The 11,740-nt window shown below is 39.3% G+C and overlaps 1 protein-coding gene across 1 annotated transcript in view; it reads left to right on the top strand.

Annotated features, from left to right (window-relative positions):
- lrp2b (low density lipoprotein receptor-related protein 2b) overlaps positions 1-11,740 on the top strand; it is a gene marked incomplete at its 5' end in the record, with an annotated part of 43,788 nt that continues 32,048 nt past the window's right edge. The window contains 25 exons of the mRNA XM_080872605.1: positions 1-67; positions 1,594-1,704; positions 1,886-2,008; positions 2,525-2,641; positions 2,735-2,845; positions 4,055-4,171; positions 4,281-4,397; positions 4,661-4,804; positions 5,270-5,386; positions 5,642-5,770; positions 5,976-6,145; positions 6,246-6,469; positions 6,738-6,944; positions 7,032-7,234; positions 7,520-7,660; positions 7,898-8,107; positions 8,236-8,428; positions 8,729-8,854; positions 8,976-9,106; positions 9,639-9,776; positions 9,968-10,246; positions 10,339-10,578; positions 10,697-10,819; positions 11,021-11,137; positions 11,267-11,644. Of these exons, the coding sequence (XP_080728731.1) occupies positions 1-67; positions 1,594-1,704; positions 1,886-2,008; positions 2,525-2,641; positions 2,735-2,845; positions 4,055-4,171; positions 4,281-4,397; positions 4,661-4,804; positions 5,270-5,386; positions 5,642-5,770; positions 5,976-6,145; positions 6,246-6,469; positions 6,738-6,944; positions 7,032-7,234; positions 7,520-7,660; positions 7,898-8,107; positions 8,236-8,428; positions 8,729-8,854; positions 8,976-9,106; positions 9,639-9,776; positions 9,968-10,246; positions 10,339-10,578; positions 10,697-10,819; positions 11,021-11,137; positions 11,267-11,644 (4,033 nt within the window). The remainder of the gene's footprint in view (positions 68-1,593; positions 1,705-1,885; positions 2,009-2,524; positions 2,642-2,734; positions 2,846-4,054; positions 4,172-4,280; positions 4,398-4,660; positions 4,805-5,269; positions 5,387-5,641; positions 5,771-5,975; positions 6,146-6,245; positions 6,470-6,737; positions 6,945-7,031; positions 7,235-7,519; positions 7,661-7,897; positions 8,108-8,235; positions 8,429-8,728; positions 8,855-8,975; positions 9,107-9,638; positions 9,777-9,967; positions 10,247-10,338; positions 10,579-10,696; positions 10,820-11,020; positions 11,138-11,266; positions 11,645-11,740) is intronic.

Raw genomic sequence — 11,740 nt, 5'->3', positions numbered from 1 at the left:
ATGGACCTTAAAGGTCTTCATCTTCTAATTCTTTTGCTGCTGTTCCAGGGATTTAAACTTGTTCAAGGTAGGTGTGCACTCTTCATTTCAAGAAAGCATACTTTTAGGTAAGTAATACACTAGTAGTACAATAAAAAGGGGAAAACTGTGTCATACCAGTGATTTTTTTCACCAAAATGTGTAATTTCTGTAAGTGATTTGAGTTCTAAAATCTGAAAAAAGTTAATACTTTTAACCACTACCTAAAATAAATGCTATAATTTAATGTAAAAATCTCAGTTAACTGAACTTAAACAAAAAGTAAATTTTTAAAAATCTGAAAACATGTTGTGTACTTACAAAACTAAAATAATATTTTTTAAAAAACAAGAAACTACTGTATGTTTTTGGTTTTAATTTTTAGCAGTTTGGTTTAATCCAGTCTAATAACTTCAGTTCCTATTTATTTATAAATCACCAAATCACAACAACAGTTCCCTCAAGGTGCTTTATATCATGAGCTTAAGACCACATATTAATACAAAGAGAGAAAAAAAAAGAAAAGATGTGGCAAAATCATATCACCTTCTCATGAGCAAGAGGTTTGGTGTTGGTGGAAAAGAAAAACTCTCTTTTAACAGGAAGAAACCTCTGGGAGAACCAGGCTCAGGGAAGGATGGCCATCTACTGCAACCTGTTGGTGTGAGGGGAGAAAGAGAGCCACAGATTAATAATAACTAATAGTTAAATGCAGAGAGGTGTGTAAACACACAGTGAGTGAGAAAGGTGACTGAAGAAGAAACACACAATGCATCATGGGAAGCCCTGAGCAGCCTACACCTATTGCAGCACAACTAAGGGAGAATCACCTTATCCAGCTTTAACTATATGCTTTATCAAACAGGAAAGTTTTAACCATAATCTTGAAAGTAGAGAGGGTGTCTGTCTGTCAAATCCAAACAGGAAGCTGGTTCCACAGAAGAGGGGCCTGAAAACTGAAGGCTCCGCTTCCCATTCTGCTTTTAAATACTCTGGGAACAACAAGTAAGCCTTCAGTCTAAGAGCGAAGTGATCCAGGGTGATCTAATAAATTTTAACATTTTTAAACAACAACAGAGCAAACTCATTCTTAACTAAAACCAAACTGCAATCAAAACTAAATGATTAACCACAAATTTCATTTAGAAAAATGAAGCAGAATTAAAATAGCTAGCTTTTCTACTAAGTACACGAATTCAGTTAACGTTGTGCTAAATTAAAGTTTGATAATGAGTTTAAAATGATGGTCTCATAATCTCCTGGGTCATAAGTTGGACTGCTGAGGTGTTAATTAGTCATGTTTAAAACGCCGACTCACATGTTTAAAGTTCAGAAGCTGCACACGGAGGAAGTAGCTCTCATAAACATAGTAACTCATTTGTGAAGAAAACTATAAAACATGTTCATCTTACTTAAGAAACGTGGACTTCAAGCAATTAAATATCAGCTAGCTGCCTGATTTCCACCTATTTTTTATATGTATATTTTGTAAACGATTTCTAACCAAATCTGTGCATGTGAAGCACACATGCTGGCCATTAAAAAAAGAAAGAAAGATATTTTATCTCTCTACAGGAAGTTGTGGAAGTGATCAGTTTCAGTGCAACAATGGACAATGCATCGACATAGGCTGGAGGTGTGACGGAACGAAAGACTGCACAGATGATTCAGATGAGCTGAACTGTCGTAAGCATCGCAAACAATCACAGAAAAAAATCCCTTTAAGAAGTCAGACATATGTTGGTACATGTGCTCTTGCTAATGTAACAAAAATAAAACAAAGAGAAGAAATGTGAAGCCAAGCATAAACTGTATGACTTACATTTCTTTTGTATCCTAAACAACTGTTTTGCTCCTTTTGTTGCAGCACCTCCGTCGTGCACCTCACAGGAATTTAAATGTGTGACAAGCGGTGAATGCATCCCATCAGGATTTGTCTGCGATGGGGAGGAGGACTGCATCGACGGCTCAGATGAGCAAAGAACCTGCGGTATGCAGAATGAATGCTTGAACGTGGCGTCAAAGAACAGAGAAATGAACAAACACTTTTGTTTGTCCTGAAAACTGTCATAATCACAAGACAAAAAAAATGTGTACTTATAATGAAGTAATGAAGACTTAAACTAGGTGGCCTCTAAAGGTATTGTTCATAATTTCAAAAGGAACAGAAACTATACAAAATAAAAAAAAAGTTGATTCTTTAAATGATCTGTAAAAGAAGCTATCTAAACTAAGCATTTCAAGTATCTAATGTTAAAACTTAGGTCTTCCAATATTCATGAATTTAAAGTTAACACTGTGGTTTATTCATTACACAAACCCGTTATAACAGACAATCTACATTATGAACCATTTCTTTTGTAAAGTCTGTGTTTGGCTTTCAGTGTGGCAAAGACTTATTGAACCAAGAAGTAATTCTATAATCACATTACGCTCCTTGTTAGAAGTCTAATTCTCCCACAAAGTGGATTTTTGAAACAAGCCTAGCTTCATATTTTTGGTTCAGGTGGACGGACCTGCAGCCCAAACCAGTTCACCTGTCGGGAGGGCCAGTGTATCCCCAGCAAGTACAGATGTGACCACGTAAAGGACTGCGTGGACAACTCTGATGAGAATAACTGCAGTAAGAGTTTTAGATCTAGATGTAACCGGCCATGGTTACTTTACTAGATGATAGTATTCTAATTGTAATGGAGGAACTACTTGTTGTTTGCAGACTATCCACAATGCACTGAGAAAACCTGTGCCAACGGGGCCTGTTACAACAACTCACAGCACTGCAATGGACGAGAAGACTGCAGAGACGGCTCTGATGAATTCAACTGTAGTGAGTAGATAACGCTTCTACTCTTCTTGTTTTCAACTCCACCAAAGTAGGAAAAAAATTTTTATTTATCTCAAAATTTCAAGTTATGTCTGAGCAAGTCAGACTTTCAACATACTGAACTCAAGATTTCCACCTACTATGTCAATCCAAACTTTGCGATATGTAACTTGAACTTTTGAGATTGACAACTTAAAATTCTGAGTTAGTGAGTCAGAATTTTAAGATACCAATCTGAAATTTGAACTCACCAACAGGAGAAAAACATTTTTCAGTTGTGGAAACTAGCTTCCATTGTCTTGTCTGCACCTTTAAAATTCAACACTTTTCTTACCTATCTTACCTTTACATGCCTTAAAGTGCCGAGCACAGCTAAGTCAACATGTTGAGTTACATGTCTCAAAAGTTCGACTCAAAACTTCAGGTTAATTGTGAGCAAGTCAAACTTTTGTCACACTAAACTCAGAATTTCAAGATACTTGAGATACCAACCTGATGTTGGGCCTCATGGACGGCAAAAAAATTCTTCAGTAGCAGAAATAGGCTTCTGTAGTCTCTTCTGCGTCTAATTTAACAAAAATTCTAATAAATTTATGTATATTTATACTTTTTCTATTAATTATATTTTTAAAATATGCTATTACCTAAATTTTATTAGTGTTCTCCTGTTGTATAAACATAGCAAAAAGCCATTTCCAGACACCATATTTGTTTGGCCTCTAATGGTAGGTCCTGCATGGGGTGTTAAGATGATGCATGAAATGATGTTGTGCAGCAACATTGCAGAATGTTTTCATCCCAGTTGCTTAAAGAACATATTCACAAAACGGTTGCCGTGTTTTAAAGCAACTAAAAGTTTTTAAAGTTCATTTTTATTATTTTCATATTATATATTTTGATAGTTATGCTTAACTCCTAATTAGCCAGTTTTATTCTGCATAATGGCTATGAAGTATTTTAATTTTATTTGGTTTACAGGTAATGATAGCCCAGCTATGCATTATTATAGTTTAGCAGTCTATGGTGCCAGAGAGCAGTAAAGTCTCAACCTTTGTACCTCTGGATCTTTATCAGTCTGGACTCCTCGTGATTTTGATGAACCTAAATTGAGATGTGTTCACTTGTTACTTTAGTTTTTGTGAGTCATAACTCATTTTAATAATTAACATATTGCTGGACCTCCTGTAAATCCAGTCTCTGTTTTATTTTCAGCAACTCAGCATTGCCCCATCCACCAGTTCCAATGTGCAAATGGCTTCTGTATCCCGATGTCATTTGTGTGTGACCACTGGGATGACTGTGGGGATGACAGTGATGAGCAAAACTGTGGTACGGGTGAATGAGACCGAACACACATGCTAGCTAATTATGAGCCTCTTTTACATTTTAAATTGTGTTCAATAAGCACAGGCTGCCATTTAACTTACTGGTTGTCTAGATTACCAGAGCTGCAGTGGCAACCAGTTCACTTGCGCCAGTGGCCGTTGCATTCCTCAGCAGTGGGTGTGTGACAAGTTCAACGACTGTGGGGACTACAGTGATGAGAGAGGATGTGGTGAGAAAACTTGACTGATTTACTAATATGTGACATTGTTTATGACTTTCAATAAAATAATTTTTAAAAAGTTCATGAAAATGTCAAGATTAGTTTAACTATTAGACGTATTAGAAGGTTCATTGAGTTTTGAAATCACTCTTCAAGAGTTAAAGCTCAAATTATACCATCATAACAAATCAAGAAAGATTTTTTCCTCACAACAACATGAAAGAATGTTTGCATATTTTTAACATAATTATACGTCTTTCAATGTTTTTCAGATAGTAACTCCCGAGACTGTTACCCCGGTGAGTGGGGATGCCCAGGCTCGACCATGTGCATACCAGTGGGAAACGTGTGTGATGACAAGCCTGACTGTCCTGGAGGCACAGATGAGACCAACACCACTGCACAGCAAACCTGCGGTAAGCCTGACGTGTACAAGTCCCGCACTAAGAATTCTACCATTTATGATAATATCATGTCACACCTGCCTTTAATCTAAAAAACAACAACAACAACAAATGAGATGAATCTGAAGGAATTGAAGTGATCGAGATCTTGTCGAGTGTAGAATGTCTCACGTTTTCAGAACCGCAATTTGATAAATTTGGGTGTAAGGGCTTTGGCTATAGTGTCGAGTAATCACAAATGTTTACCAGATGTCAGCTGCTCAGATACTATAATCATAACTTTTGCATTCCTTATCACTGCCTTAACACACACTTGGTTTAATATTAACTTTTTGCAGGTCATTTTCAGGCCTATAAAGCTTATTACGATACCAATAACGTCCTGGCATCCAAGCTTCTTAGAATAGGATTAATTTTACACTTTTACCGTTGTTTACATTTGTCCATGATGTTCATTTCTGTGATGTTGACTCACAGGCCTGGAAAGGTGCTCAGCCTTGAGCTGTGAGTTCTACTGCCACCCATCTCCTCAGGGTGGTGCATGCTACTGCCCTGATGGCTTCATTGTAGCCAATGACAGTCGGTCGTGTGTAGGTGAGTTCTTTTATATGTATTTTTTCCCTAAAAACATCGTCTCTATGTGTGGCAGTGTTAAAATTGAATCAGACATCGACAGCACACACAGTTTTAGCAACTTGTGTTTTGCGTCCTGGAAAAAGCACAGAGCTTTGAGGAAGCATAAACTGTGTAATTTCAGTGTGTTCTAGCTGCAAATCATTTGTGTAGACTCTTACTATAATGTCCCTCACATTATACATCCAAAACATGGCTGTTTGTTCTGTTGCCCAGACTACAATGACTGTCAGATCTGGGGCATCTGTGACCAGCTGTGTGAGGATCGTCCTGGCACACACCACTGCAGCTGTGCTGATGGATACGTCTTGGAGCAAGGTCATGTTTGCAGAGCAAATGTGTCAGGTACAGAGAGTGCACACATGTCATGGTACCTGTGTTTAATTTTGCTGTTTAAAAGATGAGACTGAAATCATTAAATTAAAAAGACATTATTGTTTACAGTCCAGCTGAGTGACAACGATCTTCAAATATCATTCTTTTCCTCATATTTTGTTTGCAATTACATCAATGGTTACATTTTCTCGTGTCTGTTATTTGTGTTTTTCAGCTGGGCTGCCACAGCTAATTTTCACCAATGGGGGTGATGTGATGATAGCTGATCTGCACGGGCGCATTGTCAGGATTCTGGTGCCATCCCAGGGAAAAGGTTTAGCAGTGGCAGTCGCCTACAGCTGGCACAATGACAAAGTCTTCTGGAGTGATACTTATACCAAAAAAGTCAGTTTGAATTTAATGTCTGATGAAGTTCTTGATTATGTTTTATTGTTATTTTTTATACAACAAACATTAATCCAAAACTTTGAAATTCTTTTGCCAGGTTTATTCCGCCAACTATTACGGAGGCGACATTAAGGCAATTCTGAATAATTCGGTTCACAGCGTCCAGAATATTGCAGTTGATTGGATCAACCTCAAACTTTATGTACTGGAGGCCAGGGTGGAGCGCATTGATGTGTGTGACTTTGATGGAGGAAATCGAGTGACGCTGGTGGCTGAAAACCTGCGGACTCCTCATGGCCTCGCCCTGGACCCAACAGTAGGGTGAGTTTAAATAAATGACGTGGTTTTATAATCACAAAAAGATTGAAATATGAGTTTAGGTTTGGGCATTAGTTTTTGAATTACTGGCAATTTTTTCATCTACAAATTCAGTGTCAGGAAAAAAGTTTGATAAACATCATAATTTTGTGAGTTGAAGATAATTTGAGTGTAAAAGATTGGATGTCCAAGAGTCTTTGAGTTCACCTGAGTTTTGCTCATATAACTCATATAACATCCTTTTACATTTTTTTTTTTTTTTGGTTTGTAGCTACATGTTCTTCACAGACATGGGTGGTAACAATGTGCAGTCTAAGCTCGAACGTGCCTTCATGGATGGCAGCAATCGTTTCGAGCTGGTAAAGAGCAGGCTCGGCACGCCAACAGGAATTACCCTTGATATCATCACCCAGAGGGTCTACTGGTCTGACAGCCACTTTGACACAGTGGAGACTGTCACGTACAGCGGTTTGGACAGGTAAAGGTTACATTAGAAATAAATTGTTGACCTCCTTCAGTTGTATCCTCCTTGATGTTCTTTCTAAGGCGTACTTGTTTCACATAGAAAATTAGTCCTCAATGGTGGAACACAGTCGCCACATCCTTTTGGAATTGCTTTATTTGAAAACCACGTATTCTTCACTGACTGGAGCAAGATGGGTGTGATCAGATCAAATCGCTTCAATGGCAGCAACCCAACCCTCCTCTATCGTGCCGCGAACCGGCCAGGCCATGTTGTCGTCTCCCACCCTCTCATGCAGCCTCTGGGTAAGGAGATTCAGTCACATTCAGTCTGAGGAAAACAACTTTAAAATGTCTGCTTTCCCTTGAATATAATGTAACAAGATGCCTCTTAATTTATGGTAAAAAATAAAATATTAAAAATGTATTTCTCCAGATATCGTGAACTGCTTACTCGACTAAAAAAATCTACCAACTGTGTTGTGAACAAATTTTTATCTTATCACAAAAAGAAAATTCTTTGTTATCTATAAGAGCTACATACTACACTGAGTGATGTCATAAAATGATGACATCTGTCTTGTAATGCAGTGAAGAACCCTTGTGGGAGAAACAATGGTGGCTGTGAGCAAATTTGTGTCTTAAGTCACCGCACTGACAATGATGGTTTGGGCTTCCGCTGTAAGTGTCGCCATGGCTATGACCTCCATTCGGACCTTCGGTCCTGCTTCAGTAAGTTTATCTAATTTGTAAAACGACCTTACCCTTCTCTTATACATGTGTTTATATACGTGTTTCTGTTCTGGGTTAAAAAAATAGTTAATGAAATGTATAATAATGTGCTGACAATTTAAAAAATTACAATCCTTTCTGGTAAGCTAGATCTGGGAATTTTAAGTTTTTTTTTAATATATCATTTAAACAGCAAGTTTATATGATAATAAGCCCTGGCACTAATTTTTTGTGCAGAGGTGAAGGACTACTTGCTGGTGGCCTCCTCACTGGCGGTGCGGGGAATCCCACTGAATCTGTCCACGCAGGAGGACATCACTCTGCCCCTCACAGGCCTCGGGGCGTCTTTTTCTGGCTCTGCAATGGAGTTTGACGGCAATGAGGGGACTGTTTTCTACAACGACAGGTCCAAAGGCCTCATCTATAAGTCGAACCTCAATGGCAGTGGTGAGTTTTTGACTTGGGTAAAAAAAAAAGAAAGTGGCACTTAGGGTGCTGAGTTTTATAACCTAACCTTGATATAGTTACAGTGTTTAATCAAAGCGATCTCACCTATTATATTTATCCAATCTCAGTTCAGCAGATTTTGACAGGCTACAGAGTGGGGATAGTTGATGCCATGGCATATGACTGGACCTCAAAAGTTTTGTTTTGGACCACAAGCACCTACAGCTCAGTGGTAGCCTTCAGAGTCACAGACAAGTCCAGACGAGACATTGTGACGGGATTAGGGAACCCAAAGGGAATTGCAGTGCATCCTAGTGCTGGGTGAGTTATCAGATTTATCACAAATAACTCCTGAAAGATACTTTGCCTGAGCAGGTTTTAGTTTGTAGACACAGGAAGGAAATTAAACACAATAAATGGTAATGAATATTTTTTTATTCCGATTTTTCTGATCATAGAAAAATGCTGTCTATTCAAACCACTTTTACTATACTCACTACTCTACACTACTACTTCCTAAACCACAGCCATCACATGGGCCTCCACCCTTTATATTCAGGATAACAATTATCATTATTCACTGTAGTCTACTGCATTACTTCACCAAACATTTCTCCACAGCTACTTGTTCTGGTCTGACTGGTATCGTCCAGCAGTAATAATGAGAGGCTTCACTGATGGCAGCAATGCTGTCCCTCTTGTCAACACAACACTGGGATGGCCATTTGGGCTTGCTGTTGACTATATGTAAGTAGAGTGGTCAACTATGTCAGTTATGAGAATACCTGCTTGGCTCCATTTAAGGAATAATAAACAGTATATTGTATGACTCAGCTACACTTCTTCTTTGTGGATTTCTCTTTGACAGGAATAACAGGCTGTACTGGGTCGATACCCTTCTTGATCAGATTGGCCACATTGATGTTGAAGGAAGTGACAGACAGACATTTACCAACATCGGCCAGATCACTCAGCCCTACTCTTTGACAGTTTATACAGGTTAATTCAACTGTACACTCATTCAGAATACTGCACAAAACACAAACACACCATACTCACCATAAGCAAGCTCTTAAGGAAACCAAGGTTAGCCTTATTATTGTTATTTGATTACCTTCTGGCTTCTACAGTATGCATCTATTCGATATTCCCCAATTCCAAAAATGGAATTGGTAAATGGACTGGAACTTACATAGCACTTTTCTACTCAATTTAGTATTCAAAGTACTTTCTACTGCAAATCTCACTTACCAAAACAAATACACAATCAAGCAGTGCTTTTATCTATGCCCAAGAGCACATGCATTTACACTCCAATGGATGCATCGGGACAAATCAGGTTTCAGTTTCTTGCTCAAGAATACTTTGACACATAGCTGGAGGATACAGGAACTGATTGATCCACCGACCTTGTGATTGGTAGCTGACCCACTCTACCAGCTTGTAACAACCACTAAATCACATTTATAACATTTAATGTATTTTAGTTACATATGCAACTGCTTGTAACGCAGCAATATCTATCTTGTAGACTACCTGTATGTGTCTGATACAAGGACCAGTGCTATATTCGAGATGAGGAAGAGGGACGGTGGTGGGAACATTATGGTCAGACAAGGAATCACCGGCATCATGAATATCAAGGCCTATACAGCTGACCTCCACAGCAGTAAGTTTATCCAAAGAAAGACACTGGATTCTGGAAAGTGCTTAGAGGTGCAGTTTAGTGCTGTAGGACCAGGACTTTGGAGTTTTGAGTGGCGGTAGGAAGTAAATGATCTCCTGGGTCAAGACAACACATGAGCAGTGATAAAGCAATCGAGGACCCTACTGACTTCTTCTCTGTGATCTTTCTGACAGCCTTCAATAGCCGATGTAACATGCTGCCAAATGGACACTGCAGCCACTTCTGTTTTCCAACTCCCAACTTTGGTCGAGTGTGTGGCTGTCCATATGGTATGAAACTTCAGTCAAATCAGAGGGACTGCATCAAGGACGATTCCGTTCCTCCACCTGACAACATCTGCGGGGACTACTCTTTCGAGTGTGACGAAGGACGTTGCCGACCTAACTCTGACCGCTGTGATGGGATTGTTGACTGCATAGATCAGACTGATGAGGCCAACTGCACAGATTCAGGTGAATGAAAAAGAAAAACACACATGCTTAGGAGTTAGTGTAAGAAGATATTTTTAAGTAATCCAACTGATCGCCTCATTTATCTTTATCAGGAGCGACCTGCTCTCCGTACGCCTTCACCTGCAACAACAAGCATTGCATCTATGCCAGTTGGCGCTGTGATGGCATGGACGACTGCGGAGACGGCTCAGATGAGATTAACTGTCCCACTCGTGTCCCTACCAGCTGTTCATCCGGCTACTTCACCTGCAACAACAACAGATGCATCTCTGCAAAATGGGTGTGCGACGGTGAAAATGACTGTGGGGATGGCTCTGATGAGCACAACTGCAGTAAGCACAGATCCCACAAGTCTTCTTGAATTGCTGCACATACAGCTATTATGTTATTACATATTAACATACATGTTTAAAAATAAATAAATAAATGAGCTCTGTTTGTGATTATCAGATTCAACCATCACCACATGCCCTCCAAACTACTTCTTGTGTCCCGATCATCGCTGCATCAGTAGCTTCTATGTTTGTGATGGAGACCAAGACTGCTTGGATGGCTCTGATGAGAAAGATTGTGGTACGTATCTGGAAAATCATCCATGTTTTAGTAATTTTTTTAGATCTTTGGAGCAATATCGTATATTTAATGCAACTAGTTTGATGGCAGCAAAAAGCTGCAAGCCACTGATTGTAGTTGGCATATTGAACATATGTTTGTTGTTGTGCCATAAAAGTTTACTCGTCTTTTCTTTGTTTTCTGTTTCCTTTGTGTTTTAAGAGTTTTCCTGTTCCTCCTTTGAGTTTGCCTGTGCCAGTGGGGACCAGTGTGTCTATTCAAGTTATCGGTGTGATGGAGTGTTTGACTGCAGGGATCATTCTGATGAACAAGGCTGCCGTATGTTACCTGCACAGAATAATGTTTTGTATAATTATAGATTGGGAATTCCACTCTCTGCTCAAATTTATCAGAGAAAGTCAATGAAGTTTTAGTTATTTATTTATTTATTTTCTTTGACAACTCCAGCCACCCGAGGTCCAGGCCTCTGCCACGATGATGAGTTTCAGTGCCAGAGCGACGGTTTCTGCGTACCAGATGAGTGGGAGTGTGATGGTCACTCAGATTGCGAGGATGGGTCTGATGAACACAACTCCTGCCCACCTGTCACCTGTAGATCCAACTACTTCCAATGCGCCAACAAGATATGCATTCCAATGAGTTGGTTGTGTGATGGCGAAAATGACTGCCGGGACATGAGTGATGAACTGAACTGCCCCACCCCTCCGTTTACTTGCCCCTCCGGACAGTGGCTGTGTCCGATCAGTGAGGTGTGCATCGACCAGGACAAGGTGTGTGACGGCCAAAGGGACTGTCCCAATGGAGCAGATGAGTCACCTATCTGCAGTGAGTTAAATGCATTGTGTATAACATTTAAATCTCTAAATGGACATAAAAAGAAAAGAAATTAAGGATAGCTAAAATGCTTTATATTACTTAAAA

This window comes from Rhamphochromis sp. 'chilingali', assembly GCF_963969265.1.
Source record: "Rhamphochromis sp. 'chilingali' genome assembly, chromosome: 22".
Lineage (NCBI taxonomy): Eukaryota > Metazoa > Chordata > Actinopteri > Cichliformes > Cichlidae > Rhamphochromis > Rhamphochromis sp. 'chilingali'.
This window is presented reverse-complemented; position numbering and strand designations above follow the sequence as displayed.